We start from the raw sequence: 18,831 nt of genomic DNA on the forward strand, positions 1-18,831 counted from the left end.
GTACGTATGCCTTGGTAAATTTAGCAGTCAAATTGCTCTGCAGAAGTGGATCTCTTGTCGCACAAACAAGGGATCTCATACACCAATTTAGTGTCTGGCTTTGCTGTGACCTTAAAATTACATTATTATTATTATATGTGTTTTCTCATCTAAGCAATTTTCCATTATAAGCAGACAACAATGATAATGATTATTATATATGTTTTCTCATCTAAGCAATTTTCCATTATAAGCAGACAACAATGATAATGATTATTATATATGTTTTCTCATCTAAGCAATTTTCCATTATAAGCAGACAACAATGAAGAGTAGTTTCTCTCAAGTGGTTTGAATGTCGAAGCTGTGAAATCCTTTTAAGATCGTGCTGCATTGAATACAAGAGCCGTCATCAACAGAAGGCAACCTATCAGCTTTCCATGGAAAATTCTTGTGATTAATCTGCGAGGTTTCTTTAATGGTGATTTATTCAATCCTGAATATGAAACCGAGTTAGTTTTGAAACGTCCATATGAAGAAATCAAACATAGAGTATTATCAAATTACTTCTTCCGACGGAAATTGGAAATCACAAAGGTTACTTTGTAGGCCTAGTCAGTTGATTGCAGGTAAATTAGTATTAAAAGACACTAAAGGCACTTAATTAGGTTAACCATTTTTAAGCAGATGCTTGAAGTCAAATCATTCTCAATGATTCTATAAATAGGAAAATTCAGAAAAAAGTATGAAAAAGAAAATCAGGAAGCTTGGTAGTAATCTTACAGGAATTTATCTGTGTGCTCAAGCTTTCGACTTCCTTCAATGACAGACTCCTTATCTTGAACTTCATAAAGACCAGACTTATCACGTGGAACAGGGATGTTCCATTTTCGAAATGATGCAACTAACACCTGGGCTATCCGGGTCAAGGGACTGCCCCCTGGCTTTTGATGTCGGTATAAACGGGTACCTGAAAAGAAGCTGCACACCGCTATTCCCATGGCCACAGTAGGAATTCCAAAACCCCACCCCCAACCAACATTCTCTTGGACCCAAACAAGAACACTAGCTGCAACAAGAGCACCAATGTTAATTGAAAAATAAAACCAGTTGAAAAAAGAACTTTTCTTTTTCTTTTCTACATCATCTGTCTCATCAAACTGGTCTGCTCCTAACGATGATACGCATGGCTTGATACCACCAGTCCCTAGCGCAATAATGTAAATTGCCAAAAAGAAAACACCAGTTTGAGTCGTTGTTGCATGGCAATTAAGGTCTGAAGCTTTGCAGGGAGGCTTAAGATTAGGCACAGATGCAGATATAGTCAACAAGGCCATTCCCTGAAAATGGACAAAAATATTCTTCAACCAAAATGTGTTGCAAACAATGTCAAAACATGATAAATTGACAGAAAGGTGTTGAGAGAATTTGCTTCTAAATATGTTACTATTCATTTCTCAATTAACAGAAAAACTTGATAGAACAGCAATGAACTTACAAAAAAATACACAATAGAAAATACAACAATTGTTTTATAACGTCCCTGTTAGAATATCTACAGTTTCAACAACGATTCTTCATGCGGAATAAACTCAAAGAATCATTAAATCTTAATGCCCAGGGATACGAGTTACCTCCAGCCATTGGTGATGTTTTGATGGAGGCCACAGTCCACTTTCTTCTTCTTCAGCACTCCAGCTTCAATCCAAGCAAAAGGAAAAGAACACAAAAATTCTGAAGGCACTTCCAAGCTCTGTTATCTCAGCTAGATGGTGTAAAACTGAAGGGGATTGAGATATCAGCTTGGGGACCAAACAGATGTACATATAGCTAAGCTTCCATCAAGCTTCTAATAGCTATGTGTTAGATGTCCCACAAATCAAGGCAGAGAACTCGAATCAAAGTGATGGACCACTATATTAGCTCCTAATAATAAATTTAGTAATTGCAGTTGCCTTTTCTTAACTTAAGGAAACTACTGCAGTTGGTTTCCATAAGTTAAGGAAAGACTGCAACTCCATAATTGTAGGCAGCAATTTGTGCAAAACTTAATGGAGCTAACATTCTCCCACTTGGTCCATACTTCCAAACTTAATGTCTCAAAAACCATTGATAATCTTTATTAAGTAATAGATACATGAATCATGGCGATAAGTCCTCTAATGACGAGTATTATCTTCCATGTATTACTATGCATTTATTCTTATTATAATTTATGTGGAAACAATTTCTTAATGAATAAACCTTATGTTTATTCTTGGTCCTTCTTAAATGAATTTTCTCAAATCAACTTAAGGTGCACATGAATATGAGAAAAAACATCACAATAATTAAGAATTTCATTAAAAATAACATTGTCCATACAATGAAAAACTACATAATGGAAGCAAGTCCCATATTCAATACATGATCCTTGAATTTAAACGGTGGCATGCCCTTAGTCAAAGGATCAGCGATCATTAACTCACTGCTGACGTGCTCAATGACCACTTTCTTTTCTTTAACACGTTCCCTTATAGCTAAATACTTAATGTCGATGTGTTTATTTCGACTCCCACTTTTATTGTTTTTAGCCATAAAAACAGCAGCTGAATTATCACAATATATTCTCAATGGCTTAGATATAGAATCCATAATTCTAAGCCCAGAAATGAAATTCCTAAGCCATACACCATGTAAAGTAGCCTCAAAACAGGAGACGAACTCGGCTTCCATAGTGGAAGTGGCAGTCAAGGTCTGCTTAGCACTCCTCCATGATACAGCTCCACCGGCCAACATAAAAATGTAACCTGATGTTGAATTACGTGAATCAACACATCCAACAAAGTCAGAATCTGAGTAGCCAATTACTTCCAAGTTGTTCGTCCGTCTATACATAAGCATGTAGTCTTTGGTTCCTTGAAGGTACCTCATTACTTTCTTTGCAGTTCTCCAGTGGTCTAAACCTGGATCACTCTGATATCGTCCCAACATTCCCACAACAAATGCAATGTCAGGTCTTGTGCAGACTTGAGCATACATTAGGCTTCCGACAACAGAAGCATATGGAATGTTCTTCATTTGTTCCCTTTCAAAGTCGTTCTTCGGGCATTGGTTCAAATTGAACCTATCACCCTTCACAATGGGAGCTACACTTGGTGAACAATCCTTCATCCGAAATCTCTCTAAAATTTTATTAATATTGGTTTCCTGGGACAGACCCAAGATGCCTCGAAATCTGTCTCTATGGATCTTAATGCCAATGACATAAGATGCCTCACCCATATCCTTCATATCAAAAATTTTAGAGAGGAATTGTTTCACCTCATGTAGCAAACCCTTATTGTAGGTTGCTAGCAAAAGATCATCCACATATAAAACAAGAAAACAAATTTTACTCCCACTAACCTTCAGGTATATACATTGATCCATAATGTTTTCTACAAAACCAAAAGAAGAAATTACATTATGGAATTTCAAATACCATTGGCGGGATGCTTGTTTTAAACCATATAATGACTTCTTGAGCTTGCAAACCAATTGCTCACCATCACTAGAGGGGAATCAATGAAGATGTGTTATTAATGAAGAAGTGTTATCAATCATTAATGAAGAAGTGTTATTAATGAAGAAGTGTTAATAACCATCATCTTTTAGTGCCAGTGTGAACATGCATTGAATCATATGTGACATTGTTTTGTAAATTAATGCAGTAAAGACCATTAGACAAAATACCATTCCCAACATAATCAGATTTATAGAATAGACTGAAAGATTTTTCTGAAAAGTTTAAGGAATATCCAAAAGGTACAAGCCTTGAAACTGAGATCAAGTTTCTAGAAAAACTTGGAACATAAAAGGTCTTTTCTAACTCCAAAACAAAACCACTACTTAAAGTTAAATAACATGTTCCTATAGCTTCCACATGCGAGCCCATCTTGTTTCCTAATAAGATGCTTCGCTCACTTCCCACTGGCTTCCTTAGGTTTTGCAAACCCTTTGTCTGCAAGCCATTTCTGAAATTTGGCGCATTCCTTCTTCATGTGTCCCTTCTTCTTACAGAAAAAACAATTGGAAACCTTTTTGATATCGGCTTGGGGAGGTACTTTACCTTTCCCTTTCCGATTGGCTTGAGATTTGCCCTTTCCACGCGTTGCCAGCATTGCACTCTCTCCCAGTTCCATCACCAGTCTTTCTTCCTCTTAAACACACATGGTCATGAGTTCATTAATTGACCATTTATCCTTATGTGTGTTGTATGAGATTTTGAAAGGTCCATATTGGTGCGGAAGGGTGTTCAGGATGTAGTGCACTAGGAAGGACTCCGATATTTCAACTTCGAGTTTCTTCAATTGAGCCACAGTGTCCCTCATCTGCATGATGTGCTCGCGCACACCTTTCACACTGGTGAGCCTTAGGGATGAGAACTTCATGATTAGGGTGCTTGCTAGTGCCTTGTCTGAAGAGACGAATTGTTCATCAATGGCCTTCAACAAGTCTTGGACCTTGTCATGCTGATCAACGGAACCTCGAATACCAGCTGAAATTTTAGTCTTAATGAACATCATGCTTAGACGATTGGATCGTTCCCATCGTTCATAAAGCGTGATGTCCGCTGCAGTGCTGGTATTAGAGAGTGCCGATGGTTCATCTTTTCTGATAGCATAATCTATGTCCATCCACCCTAGATGAAGGAGAATCCTCTCCTTCCAAATCTTGTAGTTATCTCCCTTAAGTTCGGGAATGTCACAACGAATTTCAGAGAAATTTGCAGGTTGTACTACTGCATCAAAATAAAGAATCACATGCTTATGTTAAAATTGAGGCTTAATAAACTTTCATGTTTTACCAATGTAAATCATGCTAAAAAGAATTGAATCAAATGACATAAAAATTGCCTGTGGGCTAAATTTTTAATTCAAACAGATTCAATAAAACTTTATGATAAAACTTATTAATTCATAACTCCTGTGGGTAGGTTATGAAATTTTATCCTAATTAATTACATAAATACAATAAAGATTCCTGTGGGATAAAATTTATTATATTCAGTGTAAATCATGCTAAAAAGAATTGAATCAAATGACATAAAAATTGCCTGTGGGCTAAATTTTTAATTCAAACAGATTCAATAAAACTTTATGATAAAACTTATTAATTCATAACTCCTGTGGGTAGGTTATGAAATTTTATCCTAATTAATTACATAAATATAATAAAGATTCCTGTGGGATAAAATTTATTGTATTCAGTGTAATTAATTACAATTTAATGTCTAAATAATCTTTATGTGATCTTATCAAACAAAATATATAATTTTATTTAATTAAAGATGTTGTGGCTATTCTCTAATTAATTAAAATTATTTGGATCACTAGACATTATTTTGCTGCATAAACAAAACTTAACCAGAGAGAAAAATAATGTTTACTGAAGGGAGTAAGTCAAAATGACATTTTAATAAACTCCATATAACTGTAATATTTTTCCAACAAATCAAAATTAAGGTTAAAGCAGTCAGCATTACCGAAAATGACTACAAATTGATTGTTCAATTTATAAACTTAACCCGGAGATTGACTGAAGCAGCGTTGATCTACTTTGCACTTGCATAGCAAATGCAGTTCGAAGGCTAGCTGGCTTGACTTCAGGCTCCGTCCTTAAGTTTTTAAAACAACAAAAATTGACCAGCAAACAAGCTATTTTGGTCACAAGATAAAATTAAAATCAAATTTAGATTCCTTAGTCTAACTGTCCCATAATTTATTTAAGACTAATTCTTAAATTAATTACAAAATGGGCTCTAAACAATTTGCAAACAAAACTGCAAATTTGAAATATTCAAAACAAAAGACTAAACCATTTCAAATATTGAAATATTGAAATATTTAAGAATGCATAAACTATTTCCTTTAACATGACTCATATCAAAAGGAATAGACTTCACAAACATTTCATGTTCATACCCGAGACTTTGGTGAGAGCCTTTATGTCATGAATGTGGAAATCTAGGTATTCTGTTCAATTAATGTTTGAATTACTAGAATTTTATGGCACATACTTACAAACATTATGCACTTCAATTAGTGGTTGTGCATGATTATGAACAATACACATCATAGCCTGCCGAAAACACAAATTTTCTTTGTGCAGCGCAAGGGCTTCATAGGCCTTGAGAGAAATGTTTTGGATTCCAAAAAACGTGGATATGGAGGAAGTATAAAACTTCAAAAGTATCCCCATATGAAAGTGAAAACTGAGGTTATAAAATTTCTATCAAGATGCAAGTAAAATGTTCGGACTGTAGGGATAAGATAAGATGGAATCTGTAGGTTAAGCCTCAAAATCAATTTCATTAAGAATATTGGCACTGCATTTCATATTCTGGCTGTTATATTGCTGCTGAATAGAAAACAGAATGAAAAGAGAACTATGCTGAACATAAAAAGATGCACGTGAACAGAATTCTAAAGAATTGAAAACTTGGTTTAATACTGTGTAGGTACCGGTTGCAGCAGCAGTATATTATGAAGACATGTATGTTAACGTCCACATTGCTCAAGATACGGCTTCACGGATTGCTGGCATCAGACTTTGGATAACAAATGAATTCAGGCATTCTGGCATTCAGGACAGTGGAAGTCGGGTATTTGATTACTTAATGGGAATGTGGAAAGGGAAAAAGCCCGTCTTCTAATCCCTTTTCCAGACCTGTGAAAGCTCCAATAACAATGACCACGACGGTGGCACAGCATTGCGATAAGCAGAAGGCAAAGAAAGTAAGAGGAAGAAGCTGCATTGGAACAAGACTTGAAATCCGTTGCATAGCCATCCAAAAGTTTCTTACTGACCAAAGTTCTTGTTCCGAGATGTCTATTCGTCAAATATTCGGCAACTTCCTCGACACCAATAAGGCTCTAAGAATGTAAGCTCAATCCTCATCACATTCCCCAAAGGACTTCGTGCTACAGAAGAGTTTCTATATTATGCTTCAAAAATATACTTTCTAAGAAAGCATGAGTGCCTTAATTCTTGCCGCAGACTACTGAAGCAACACCGAGTTACAAGGTTTGGAGTTGGAGGAAGAGCCCATCCATTTGTGTATATGGTTAGTGTTACTATATGATTAATTTGTCTTTAAATTTCAGGTTTTGTAATACGGAAATCTCTTTTTCTCTAAAAGATTTTGTAATTACAGAAATCTCTTGGCCATTAAATATGAAATAAGCTGATTTTGTGCAGGCCACAACTCTTCCAGGGGAAAGCCAGCTTGAAAAGCTTAATGAAGCGATGACCAGCGTATGATGCCATGATTACGAACATACATTGATGTTAAGTTTCCTTTTGTTTAGCTGCGCTCACAGCAAATGATCGAGGTGACATTTACGGCAAATAATGGAGGTTATGTTGTATTACTCTCCCATAAACGAGAGATAGTTATACCTCTTGGAAATCTCAAGCTTGAGAGGTTAAATGTATTACGCTCTCATAAACGAGAGAGTTATACCGGTTAGTAATCTCAAACTTTTGCTGACATGTTAAAAACGATCAAACATAGATGAAACTATATGTGAGTGCCAAAGAATTGTTCCCTAAGCTTCCCACGGCAGTAATATTTTGCTTTTGCTTTTATATTTAGTCAAGTGGAGGGCATGCCAGTCAAACAAATGGAAATGAAAACAATAACGCATGCATGACAAGGTTTCTTGGCCAACACACAACAAGGCAGAGATAAAAGGGCTCTGATACCAAATGTTAGAATATCTACAGTTTCAACAACGATTCTTCATGCGGAATAAACTCAAAGAATCATTAAATCTTAATGCCCAGGGATACGAGTTACCTCCAGCCATTGGTGATGTTTTGATGGAGGCCACAGTCCACTTTCTTCTTCTTCAGCACTCCAGCTTCAATCCAAGCAAAAGGAAAAGAACACAAAAATTCTGAAGGCGCTTCCAAGCTTTGCTATCTCAGCTAGATGGTGTAAAATTGAAGGGGATTGAGATATCAGCTTGGGGACCAAACAGATGTACATATAGCTAAGCTTCCATCAAGCTTCTAATAGCTATGTGTTAGATGTCCCACAAATCAAGGCAGAGAACTCGAATCAAAGTGATGGACCACTATAGTAGCTCCTAATAATAAATTTAGTAATTGCAGTTGCCTTTTCTTAACTTAAGGAAACTACTGCAGTTGGTTTCCATAAGTTAAGGAAAGACTGCAACTCCATAATTGTAGGCAGCAATTTGTGCAAAACTTAATGGAGCTAACAGTCCCCAGTATGCATCAACCATAAAAGCTCCAATCAAAGGAGTTATGTAACAAGTTCCAGACCAATTTGTGACATTATTGGCTGCAGTTGAATTGCCTTGCTTGAACTTATCTGTCAAATAGTTCACCAGATTTGAACTGAATCCATAGTATGCCAATCTTTCGCAGCACTCATTCCCTGTAAAATAAATCCGTTATGGAGACCATAATCCAATTGAAGGTATATAAATATAAAATAAGAGTGTTTCCTTGCCCAAATTTCAAAACCAGTTCTGTAATTACTAGTTATTTTCTGGTTAGTTTGTCAATAAATATGTGTGCTAACTACTCGTTGAGAAAGATATTAGTATGCTGAAAAGAACATTTTGACGTTTAAAGGTCATCACATATACCCAAAATAAATGGACAAGCCTTCCAGTTCCCCGATTTGTTCTTGACTGAACGTTTTCCATGAATATCTACAGACCCATCTTGAGTGTACTCATCATCAAGATTCACTGAAGAGTTCATACTTCTTATTGGTCGAGTGTTGACCTATAACATAAAAACCAATAAAATGTTAGCAAAGAATGAAAGAACAGGAATTATATTTATTTATAATTACTGGATAAACAGTTCCATAAAAAAAACCATGACAACTCTGTATCATACATTTCACGTAGTTACACCAGGCATACAGATTTGGCAAGCACACACAATAGTTTAAGTCATTGTGCAAAACGTTTCACTAAAAGGGGATCAGCGTTATGCTTCAGCTCAAGATGTGTTTACTAACTACATCCCCAATTTGTAATTTAATTATTTATGAAGAGAAATAGGGAACTGAATATTGGGAAACAACTTTGGCTAAGACCACAAAGATAATACATTGCTAGCTCAACGTTACCAGAATTCAGATGCAACAACGTTGATGATTGATCCCTCAATATATGACCATAAACTGGCCTTAATACAATATTTCATTCTGGGACATATCAATGGGTCAGCAATCAAAGGAACAATAGGAAAGAAAACTACATGAGCATTGAGAATCATTAAGTAATTGTAGATAAGCATTAAAAATTTATTAAAAAAAAAAACATTCTTAATGTTACCTGCCCATAACTCACACATCAAGAGATTTTTTCATCGAGCTTTCCTCTGATGATACAATTGGTTTTATTTGATCCTCATTGCTCTCAGAAATCGACAAATTATAAACAAAGGAAGATAGCAGAGGATCTGGTACTGCACTGTTAGCAGCCACCCCACGCGAGGACACACCTCCCAGAAGTGGATGCAGCTGCCCCTCCCGAAGCTCTCTACTCAGAAAAGACAGTGTGGAATTAGGTGGCAACCCACCTCTGCGAAATCTCCTCCTACGCTGCATGTATCTAGTAATTAAAGGGAACAAATTGACACCCTTCGCAGCCATGTCATTCAAGAACTATAATTTTAATGGATACAATACTAAGGCCGACAAGCACTGACAAACATAATCTACATTTTTAACAGACAGAAAACCCAAGGAAGTTAGAACATAACTCTGCTGATACAAGGGAGTAGCATCTGAAATATTGAAAGTAAATATAAATTCTTCTTTGCCCAAGCATTTCAAACTTAGATGCCACTATATCTTGTCATGTCATAGTCAAAGTAGAGGATATTTTGAACAATTGACCATGTTGAAGAGTTATATGCCCAACCATATCCTTCCCAACTTTAGTTGCGCACACAGGACATGGTTGCAAAGAAATACACAAGATATTCAGGAAAGCATTACACATGAGACCTCATCTAACAGCCCAGTGTCATAAAATTAAAGACCCACAAAAGTTTCCTCTTACTTAAAACAATAAGTTTATTTGCGCTTTATAGGAAGTCAAACTATACATCCAAAAACTTGAGGAAACAATAATGTTTAGACAGAAATAACTAATAAGTATTCCATAGCTTATTGCAAATAGTCAGCAGGAAAGCAAATGTGTCATAAGAAGACTGAAAAGATCAAACAATCAAATGGAAATTTCATCCAGCAATAGGAATGGTTTTCCTATGTATATTACCGTTTACATATCGAATTAAAAAGTTTAAAACGACTTATCAGAATAGATTTTTTACGTTCTTCAATGCATCTCCTAGGCTTAGACCATCTCAATAACAAATACCTGCCTATTCACTGTCATCTCGTCCTAGGAGTGACTCTTAAATATACTAAAAAATACTAAAAGTTGTTTAAACCAACATGGATGTAAATTCTCACACATTGAGACTTGAAAAAGCAACTTTTGAACAATGTCAACATGGATTGTTCCATGTCCACTAACACAGATGACAGATTCTATCTATCTCAAAAAGGCACACCCCACATACAGGCATTTTCTTGCTGGAAAATTCTCAAACAAGTAATATATCTTTATTAAAATTGGGAAGACTTCCACTGACCCATGTTATATTGGTCAGTGTCAAGCAACTGTTTGATTTTGGTACTCAGAAATCTCAAGCAGAGAACCGCTTATCCATTTGGCTAGTGGATGTCATTTGCCAAAAAAATACCCTTGGGTTCAATGTGATTGGACTGAGCAACTGATTATATAATATGGGCCCCATTGTCTATGGCACAGATGGTATTCGCTTGCAACTGTTCTATGGAATATTTTCCTAAAATGGCTCTTGTAAGGTCTTGAATCCGTTCCTCAATCTTACAGCCATAGTTACAAGATTAAAATAAACTGATATGCCAACCCAGAACTGATGAATACACTCTTAAAATGTGTAATATAAAGATGCAGGAAAAATGCTGGCAAACAGTAACTGCGGCTGAAAAGCGACCCAAAAAACAATGTAAAAATAAGGACAAAGTTTCCACACACCGCATTTTTTGTGTCGATGCAATGTTCATCCTCAAGATGGTAGCAGAGCAATGCGATATCAAAATCCTCAAAACAAAATGGGCAAGTGAAATCCGCCTGTATGTCATCATTGCCCTCCAATTCATCAAAGTTAAACTGCCGATTTGTACAGACAGGAAAACAAGCTACTTAGAGCTTCAAATGATCCCGAACAAAAAAATAGTTTACAAAATTGAAAACCCCCAAAAGGCAATTAGCCTGAAGCAGGTCAAATTAATAGGCTCGTAGTTTGAACCCAGACAAAACAGAGGGGTCTTCTAACGGGTAATACCGATGCATTTACGAAATTGACCCCAAAAGTAGATAGATAAAAAAATGAACTTTACAGCACAGCAAGACCAACTTTGAGCCACTGCAGTTAATATGTAGCAATAACTCCACAATTAATATGTAGTGATAACTCCACAGGAGTCGCCTTCAAAGTACTGCAAATACTACATGAGTATATACATAGTTTTTCCTTCATCTCCCATATTTCATAAATATCCCAAACCTCAGCCAAAATTGCTCCTAACAAATCAAAAACCATAAGCCCGTAGAAAATTGAAAATTGAGAAGAGGAGAAAAGCAGATTCTAAACAAATCAAAAACCCTAATCAGAAAAAAATAAACGAAGTATAATTGCCTTAGCAAACCCACATCGCCAGTAAATCTGCAAATAAATACTCTGGACATATTCATGGCTAAACCATTTCCTTTTTTAAAGGAGAAAACTTAGTGAAGCCGTCAGTTGGTGATGCATGTAAAATGGTCATCATGATTCAGAACAGTTCTATGAATGTATGTCCTCATCCGGCTTTGCAATATTAAAGTAAGAAACCTGTATGATGATGATAATGATGAACTGCGTGATGGCGCTTTGCTGCCGTGATACGAGCCGCCCATAATTCAACGTCCATGGCGTCTGGAGCTTAACAATTTCTCGCCTGACACAAGACCAAAATGTATTCGGCCCCAAAAGACCATTTCCAGAGCTCATAGTCGAAAGTAAAGGGCTTTCCTTGAAAGCCACAACAAAAATGTAGCTTCTAGGAACTTTCAAGACCTTCAACAAAAATTCATGTGGACAAGTCACTTGCAGGTAAATACTTGCCTAAAGGGCTTTCCTTGAAAGCCATAACAAAAATGTAGCTTCTAGGCACTTTCAAGACCTTCAACTAAATTCATGTGGACAAGTCTCATGTGGACAAGTCACTTGCAGGTAAGTACTTGCCTTATTGGGGCAAGTATCGAAAGAACTGCCCCGACTGAACTCTCTGTTCAAACATAAGAAAGAGCCCGATATTACAGAATCCAATAGATAAAATCTAAATGGTAAATGGTAATTACCAAAACAGAAAATTCCAATCGACCTTCGTCGAAACAATATAATGGCTAAAACACCTGGAACGAAAAAGCATATAAACAAATGAAAAACAGCTCGGCAAATCAAAAATTCTTACAACATGCAAAAAGTTTGAGAATAGTGTGAGATACATGTGATCAAATATTCATGTTACCATAGGAAAACGATGCTCGCTAGAAGCTCCAAAATATTTATGTCAGCAACAATCCTGATTAAAGAGGGCGAGGAGACCCCATCAGGGTCTTATACGCCTTGGAAAACCATTAAAACTGATAATACCCAGTAAACAAAAGAACAAAAATGCACTTGCAAATGTTAAGGCGCTTCGAGAAACAATCAAGCAACAAGAACATAAGATAAATTTGAGAAACAGAGGACATTTATATAGCTAGGGCAACTGTCAGCTGGTGATGCATGTTGAATCTTCAATATTATATGATCCAGAACAGGTCTATGAATTCACTCCTCATCCGGTGCGCTGGCTATATACATAGTTTTTCCTTCATCTCCCATATTTCATAAATATCCCAAACCTCAGCCAAAATTTCTCCTAACAAATCAAAAACCATAAGCCCGTAGAAAATTGAAAATTGAGAAGAGGAGAAAAGCAGATTCTAAACAAATCAAAAACCCTAATCAGCAGAAAATAAATGAAGTATAATTTCCTTAGCAAACCCACATCGCCAGTAAATCCGCAAATAAATACTCTGGACATATTCATGGCTAAACCATTTCCTTTTTTAAAGGAGAAAACTTAGTGAAGCCGTCAGTTGGTGATGCATGTAAAATGGTCATCATGATTCAGAACAGTTCTATGAATGTATGTCCTCATCCGGCTTTGCAATATTAAAGTTTCAATCCCGCAAAACCGCAAAATGTATACAAAAGAACTATCACTATAACCCTCAAATTACAAAACCCTGAAGAATCTCATGTACTTTAATAAAAAAGAGCCAGGAAAGAAAAGATGCAGAGAAACACCTGCCTTAGATGTGATAAGGTTCCGCATTTGTCAACAGATATTGGTTTTGTTTCCTTTCCCCATCCGAGCTGTCCTCCTCCGCTCCGCGCCTGAATACCTCCGCCCCTTCCTTGCAGCGAGGCCGATACGCAGGGGCTGACGTGTTGCTGAAGAAGTACGAAAACGAATTGCCCACAAATTGCCCGCTCTATGCCCGACGCCAGGTGTCAGCTCTATGCCCGACGCCAGGTGTCAGCCTGAGAAACAAAAGGACGATGAAATTCCCTTTCAAAGGAAGGCCTATCAGCCTAAATATATTTAAATACCACATATTACATTTATAGTATAGGAGAATTGACTTCTTATTTACATATTGTTCAAATGATTAAATGAATGTAATTTATTTATACACTGGTTTTGGTTTTGACTTTCAAATTAGTTTTAGAAATTTTTAACTTAGAGATCAAATGATTATATGAATGCAATTTATTGATAGAATGATTTTGGTTTTGACTTTCAAAATACTTTTAGAAATTTTTAACTTAGAGGTCAAATGATAAATTATGGCAAACAACTACCTTTACTATAATTCCAAATCTAAAAAATATTAAATAGAAGACTATCCTTCACAAAAATAATGATTTGGTTTTGACTTTCAAATTAATTTTAGAAATTTTTAACTTAGAGATCAAATCAAATGCATAAACTTCGGACTTATCCCACCTCCAATAATGTAGGTCAATTATGTTTTTAATTATTAATTATGTATTATTAATAATTACACCATCCTAGATGCATATTTTAACTACGGATCTATCAAGCTCTAAGAGGGATCAAATCTCTCAAGTGCAAACTTTTCCTCAAGTTTTTCACAAGAGGTGTCCATATCACTTCTCAATTTGATCAAATGCATAAACTTGAGACTTATTCCACCTCCAATAATGTAGGTCAAGTATGTTTTTAATTTTTAATTATATATTATTAATAATTACACCATCAGAGATCCATCTTTTAACTAGGGATCTATCAAGCTCTAAGAGGGATCAAATCTCTCAAGTGTAAACTTTTCCTCAAGTTTTTCCCAAGAGGTTTGCACCTCCAATAATGTAGGCCAAGTATGTTTTTAATTATTAATTATATATTATTAATAATTACACCTTCCTAGATCCATCTTTTAACTCGTATCTATCAAGCTTGAAGAGGGATAAAATCTCACAAGTGCAAACTTTTCTCAAGTTTTTCACAAGAGGTTTGCATCTCGAGAGATACAAATAAATGGATGTTTACACACATAAAAAAACACATATGTTAAAATCAAATTGCTAACACTAAAATAATGCCGTTATTATTGAATTAGCTTTTGAATAACAATATTAGATTTTTATATTTATTAATATTATAGAATTAATTTTAGAAAAATAACTTAATCTATTATCTCTAAGAGTGTTTTAATGCTTAATATGGATTAATGCCTATCTATATTTACTAACCATTTACTTTATATGATTATACTAATATATGAGTAAGCTAACATTTACTCTATATAATAAATAATACTTATTTTATATACTTACTCACACTTAAATGTTGTAACAATATATTTAAATACCACATATTACATTTATAGTAATAGGAGACTTGACTTCTTATTTACATATTGTTCAAATGATCATATGAATGTAATTTATTGATAGACTGGTTTTGGTTTTGATTTTCAAATTAGTTTTAGAAATTTTTAACTTAGAGATCAAAATATGAATGCAATTTATTGATAGAATGATTTTGGTTTTGACTTTCAGATTACTTTTAGAAATTTTTAACTTAGAGATCAAATGATAAATTATGGCAAACTACTACATTTACTATAATTCCAAATCTAAAAAATATTAAATAGAAGACTATCCTTCACAAAAATAATGATTTGGTTTTGACTTTCAAATTAATTTTAGAAATTTTTAACTTAGAGATCAAATTATCATATAAATGTAATTGATTGATAGGCTGATTTCGATTTTGACTTCGAAATTAATTTCAAATTTTTTTAACTTGGAGATCAAATGATAAATTCTCGCAAATAACTACATTCACTATAATTCCAAATCTAAAAAATATTAAATAGAAGACTATCCTTCACAAAAATAAAGATTTGGTTTTGACTTTCAAATTAATGTTAGAAATATTCTTCACAAAAATAAGGATTTGGTTTTGACTTTCAAATTAATTTTAGAAATTTTTAACTTAGAGATCAAATGATCATATGAATGAAATTTATTGATAGACTCATTTTGGTTTTGACTTTCAAATTAATTTTAGAAATTTTTAACTTAAAGATCAAATGATTATATGAATGTAATTTATTGATAGACTAATTTTGGTTTTGACTTTCAAATTAATTTTAGAAATTTTTAATTTAGAGATCGAATGATAAACTATGGCAAACAGCTACATTTACTATAATTCCAAATCTAAAAAATATTAAATAGAAGACTATCCTTCACAAAAATAAGGATTTGGTTTTGACTTTCAAATTAATTGTAGAAATTTTTAATTTAGAGATCAAATGATCATATGAATGTAATTTATTGATAGACTCATTTTGGTTTTGACTTTCAAATTAATTTTAGAAATTTTTAACTTAGAGATCAAATGATTATATGAATGTAATTTATTGATAGACTGATTTTGGTTTTGACTTTCAAATTAATTTTAGAAATTTTTAACTTAGAGATCAAATGATAAATTATGGCAAACAACTACATTTACTATAATTCCAAATCTAAAAAATATTAAATAGAAGACTATCCTTCACAAAAATAAGGATTTGGTTTTGACTTTCAAATTAATTTTAGAAATTTTTAAATTAGAGATCAAATTATTATATAAATGTAATTGATTGATAGGCTAATTTTGGTTTTGATTTTCAAATTAATTTTAGAATTTTTTAACTCAAAGATCAAATGATAAATTATGGCAAACAACTACATTTACTATAATTCCAAATCTAAAAAATATTAAATAGAAGACTATCCTTCACAAAAGTAAGGATTTGGTTTGGACTTTCAAATTAATTTTAGAAATTTTTAACTTAGAGAGCAAATGATAAATTCTGGCAAACAACTAGATTCACTATAATTTCAAATCTAAAAAATATTAAATAGAAGACTATCCTTCACAAAAATAAGGATTTGGTTTGGACTTTCAAATTAATTTTAGAAATTTTTAACTTAGAGATCAAATGATAAATTCTGGAAAACAACTACATTCACTATAATTTCAAATCTAAAAAATATTAAATAGAAGACTATCTTTCACAAAAATAAGGATTTGGTTTGGACTTTCAAATTAATTTAGAAATTTTTAACTTAGAAACCAAATGATAAATTTTGGCAAATAACTACATTCACTATAATTTCAAATCTACAAAATATTAAATAGAAGGCTATCCTTTACAAAAAAACAAAGATGAGTAAATAAAAAATAACTCTACCTGACTTTCAAATTAATTTTAGAAAATTTTTATCGATCATATAATATTTAATAAAATTATAAGTTTCTATAATCAAATGATGATATAATATATTGAAAAATCTTAAAATATTTATATTATACAAATTTAGAATTCCAATAAATTTCTATGGATATTTTAATAAAAATATAATCCCAACAAAACCAAATTTATATTTAAAATGTTTTGTAATAACCTAAATAAATTAAATACCGTAAAAAATTAAATTATATAAATAAATGCCCTAATTCAAATTTATAACCCGAACCAATATACTCACTTTTAAATAATATTAAGTACAAATACTCACGTCTATGTCGTCAAAATAACTTTCTCCCTAAGCTTTTTTTTCCAAACTAAATCGTTACCCTGCTATCGTCATATCTACTTACTGCTTATATTCACAGTTTCGATACCCTGTCCCACTAACTTCACAGAAGGCCTGTATGGTGTAAAATCGAGCTATAAAAAAATAAAATCAGAAATTGTGTAAAAAGCAATATTATCAAATTTTTGATGTGAAATATCTGTTGCTCATGCTATCTCTCAAAACATAACACTGGTTAGCGCTAAGAAGCCTGAAGAACCAAAATATAACACTGATTAGCGCTAAGCACCCTGAAGAACCAAGAACCGATCTGCAGAAAGAAAGACACTTTCGTATGATCAGACGGTTTAACATTTTCTAATCGTCTAGAAAAGCAAAGAGGAAAGTACTTTTCAGAGGGAACAAATTTTAATTTTAATTTTAATTTTAATTTTAATTTTAATTTAATTATTTTAATTTAATTTTTTTTTTGGAAGGTGGTAAAATTTATCAAATTCAGGGGTCAAACCAACAGTGAGGATAGCTATCTCTCGCTGCTATCCACGAATGTGGCTTTGACTCATCACTGTTATCAAGGAAAACCAGGCCTCCTCTAATAACGCCCGCTGGTGGTCCGTAAGGGAGCAGGCTTTGGGTCTTGGGCCACTCCCTGCCAGATGCCTTTGGGTCTTGGGCCGTTCCTGTTTCCTTACGTCCGCGGAAGACGAGCTCTTAGCCAAGCAAAAACAGTTTCACGACATACTCCAGACCTAAAGGAACTTATTTATTATTAAAAACATATGTAATTTATTTTATAATTTTTCGTGATTTATTTTATAATTTTTCATGATTTAATTATTTGAAAAAATACAAAATAATTTTAAGTTTTGGTTGTAAAAAATAGATATTTTATTATTTTAGGAGTTATAAATGCGCTAAATGTCCTCGAATTTTATTTTTTAAAAGGATATATGTATTGCTAGTAGTTATTCAATTTTTCATTATTTAAAGTATTAAATTTTAAAAAAGATATAAAAGTATGTTTATTTTTTTAACAAAGAATGTTATTATTTAATTTTATAATATTAAGATGAAAATAATTTACAAAATCATGATAATGTTTATATGAGTATGGTTTTTTTTCCCAGGAAAAAAATTCTGTAATTTTCATTGATAAATCAGAAAATTACATGTTGTAGACGCTAAACGCATATGGAGAAGTGTGGGCAAAGCCACTTACAATAACTATACTTCAAGAGAAGTATACAGTAAAGCCCTCAGACAGGGCAGCAAGTAAAGGGTATGAACCCCATAACTAGTCTGCGGACAGACCAGGAGGATAGCCATGCCCAATAACAAACCAAAGAGTAGAAAAGTAGCTCCTGAGAAATGTGTGAAGATTCTAATGGCCGCCAAGACGAGGAGGAGAGGCACGAAATGAGGTCGAAGCAGCAAAGGTACCACTCCTCCCCCACCCCCTCAAAACTCTCCTCCAGAAACCGAAGAAACGAAAGGAAAATAACACCCATACATCTCAGCAGCCTGCAGAAAAACAACCAGCTACAACCATATTGAAGCGGTAGGAAACGATGC

At 33.8% G+C, this 18,831-nt stretch overlaps 1 protein-coding gene and 1 pseudogene across 1 annotated transcript; both read right to left on the reverse strand.

Moving 5' to 3' along the window:
* Positions 1 to 344: 344 nt before the first annotated feature.
* LOC149228144 (protein NRT1/ PTR FAMILY 8.1 pseudogene) lies at positions 345 to 1,517 on the reverse strand (annotated as a pseudogene).
* Positions 1,518 to 8,361: 6,844 nt separating this feature from the next.
* Positions 8,362 to 9,657, reverse strand: LOC149228145 (protein DEHYDRATION-INDUCED 19-like). The gene is made up of 3 exons (XM_089378058.1): positions 9,339 to 9,657; positions 8,622 to 8,763; positions 8,362 to 8,407 (listed from the first exon to the last, which is right to left on the reverse strand). The coding sequence occupies exons 1-2, from the start codon at positions 9,641 to 9,643 to the stop codon at positions 8,745 to 8,747; spliced, it is 324 nt and encodes a 107-aa protein (XP_089234184.1). The 5' UTR covers positions 9,644 to 9,657; the 3' UTR covers positions 8,362 to 8,407; positions 8,622 to 8,744.
* Positions 9,658 to 18,831: the final 9,174 nt, after the last annotated feature.

This window comes from Pinus tabuliformis, chromosome J (assembly GCF_031772625.1).
Source record: "Pinus tabuliformis cultivar Carrire ecotype Pingquan chromosome J, CPIR1, whole genome shotgun sequence".
In the NCBI taxonomy this organism is placed as follows: Eukaryota; Viridiplantae; Streptophyta; class Pinopsida; order Pinales; family Pinaceae; genus Pinus; species Pinus tabuliformis.

Coding starts and splice junctions, on each gene's coding strand:
- LOC149228145 (XM_089378058.1), bottom strand. CDS start 9,643: ATGGCTGCGAAGGGTGTCAATTTGTTCCCTTTAATTACTAGATACATG.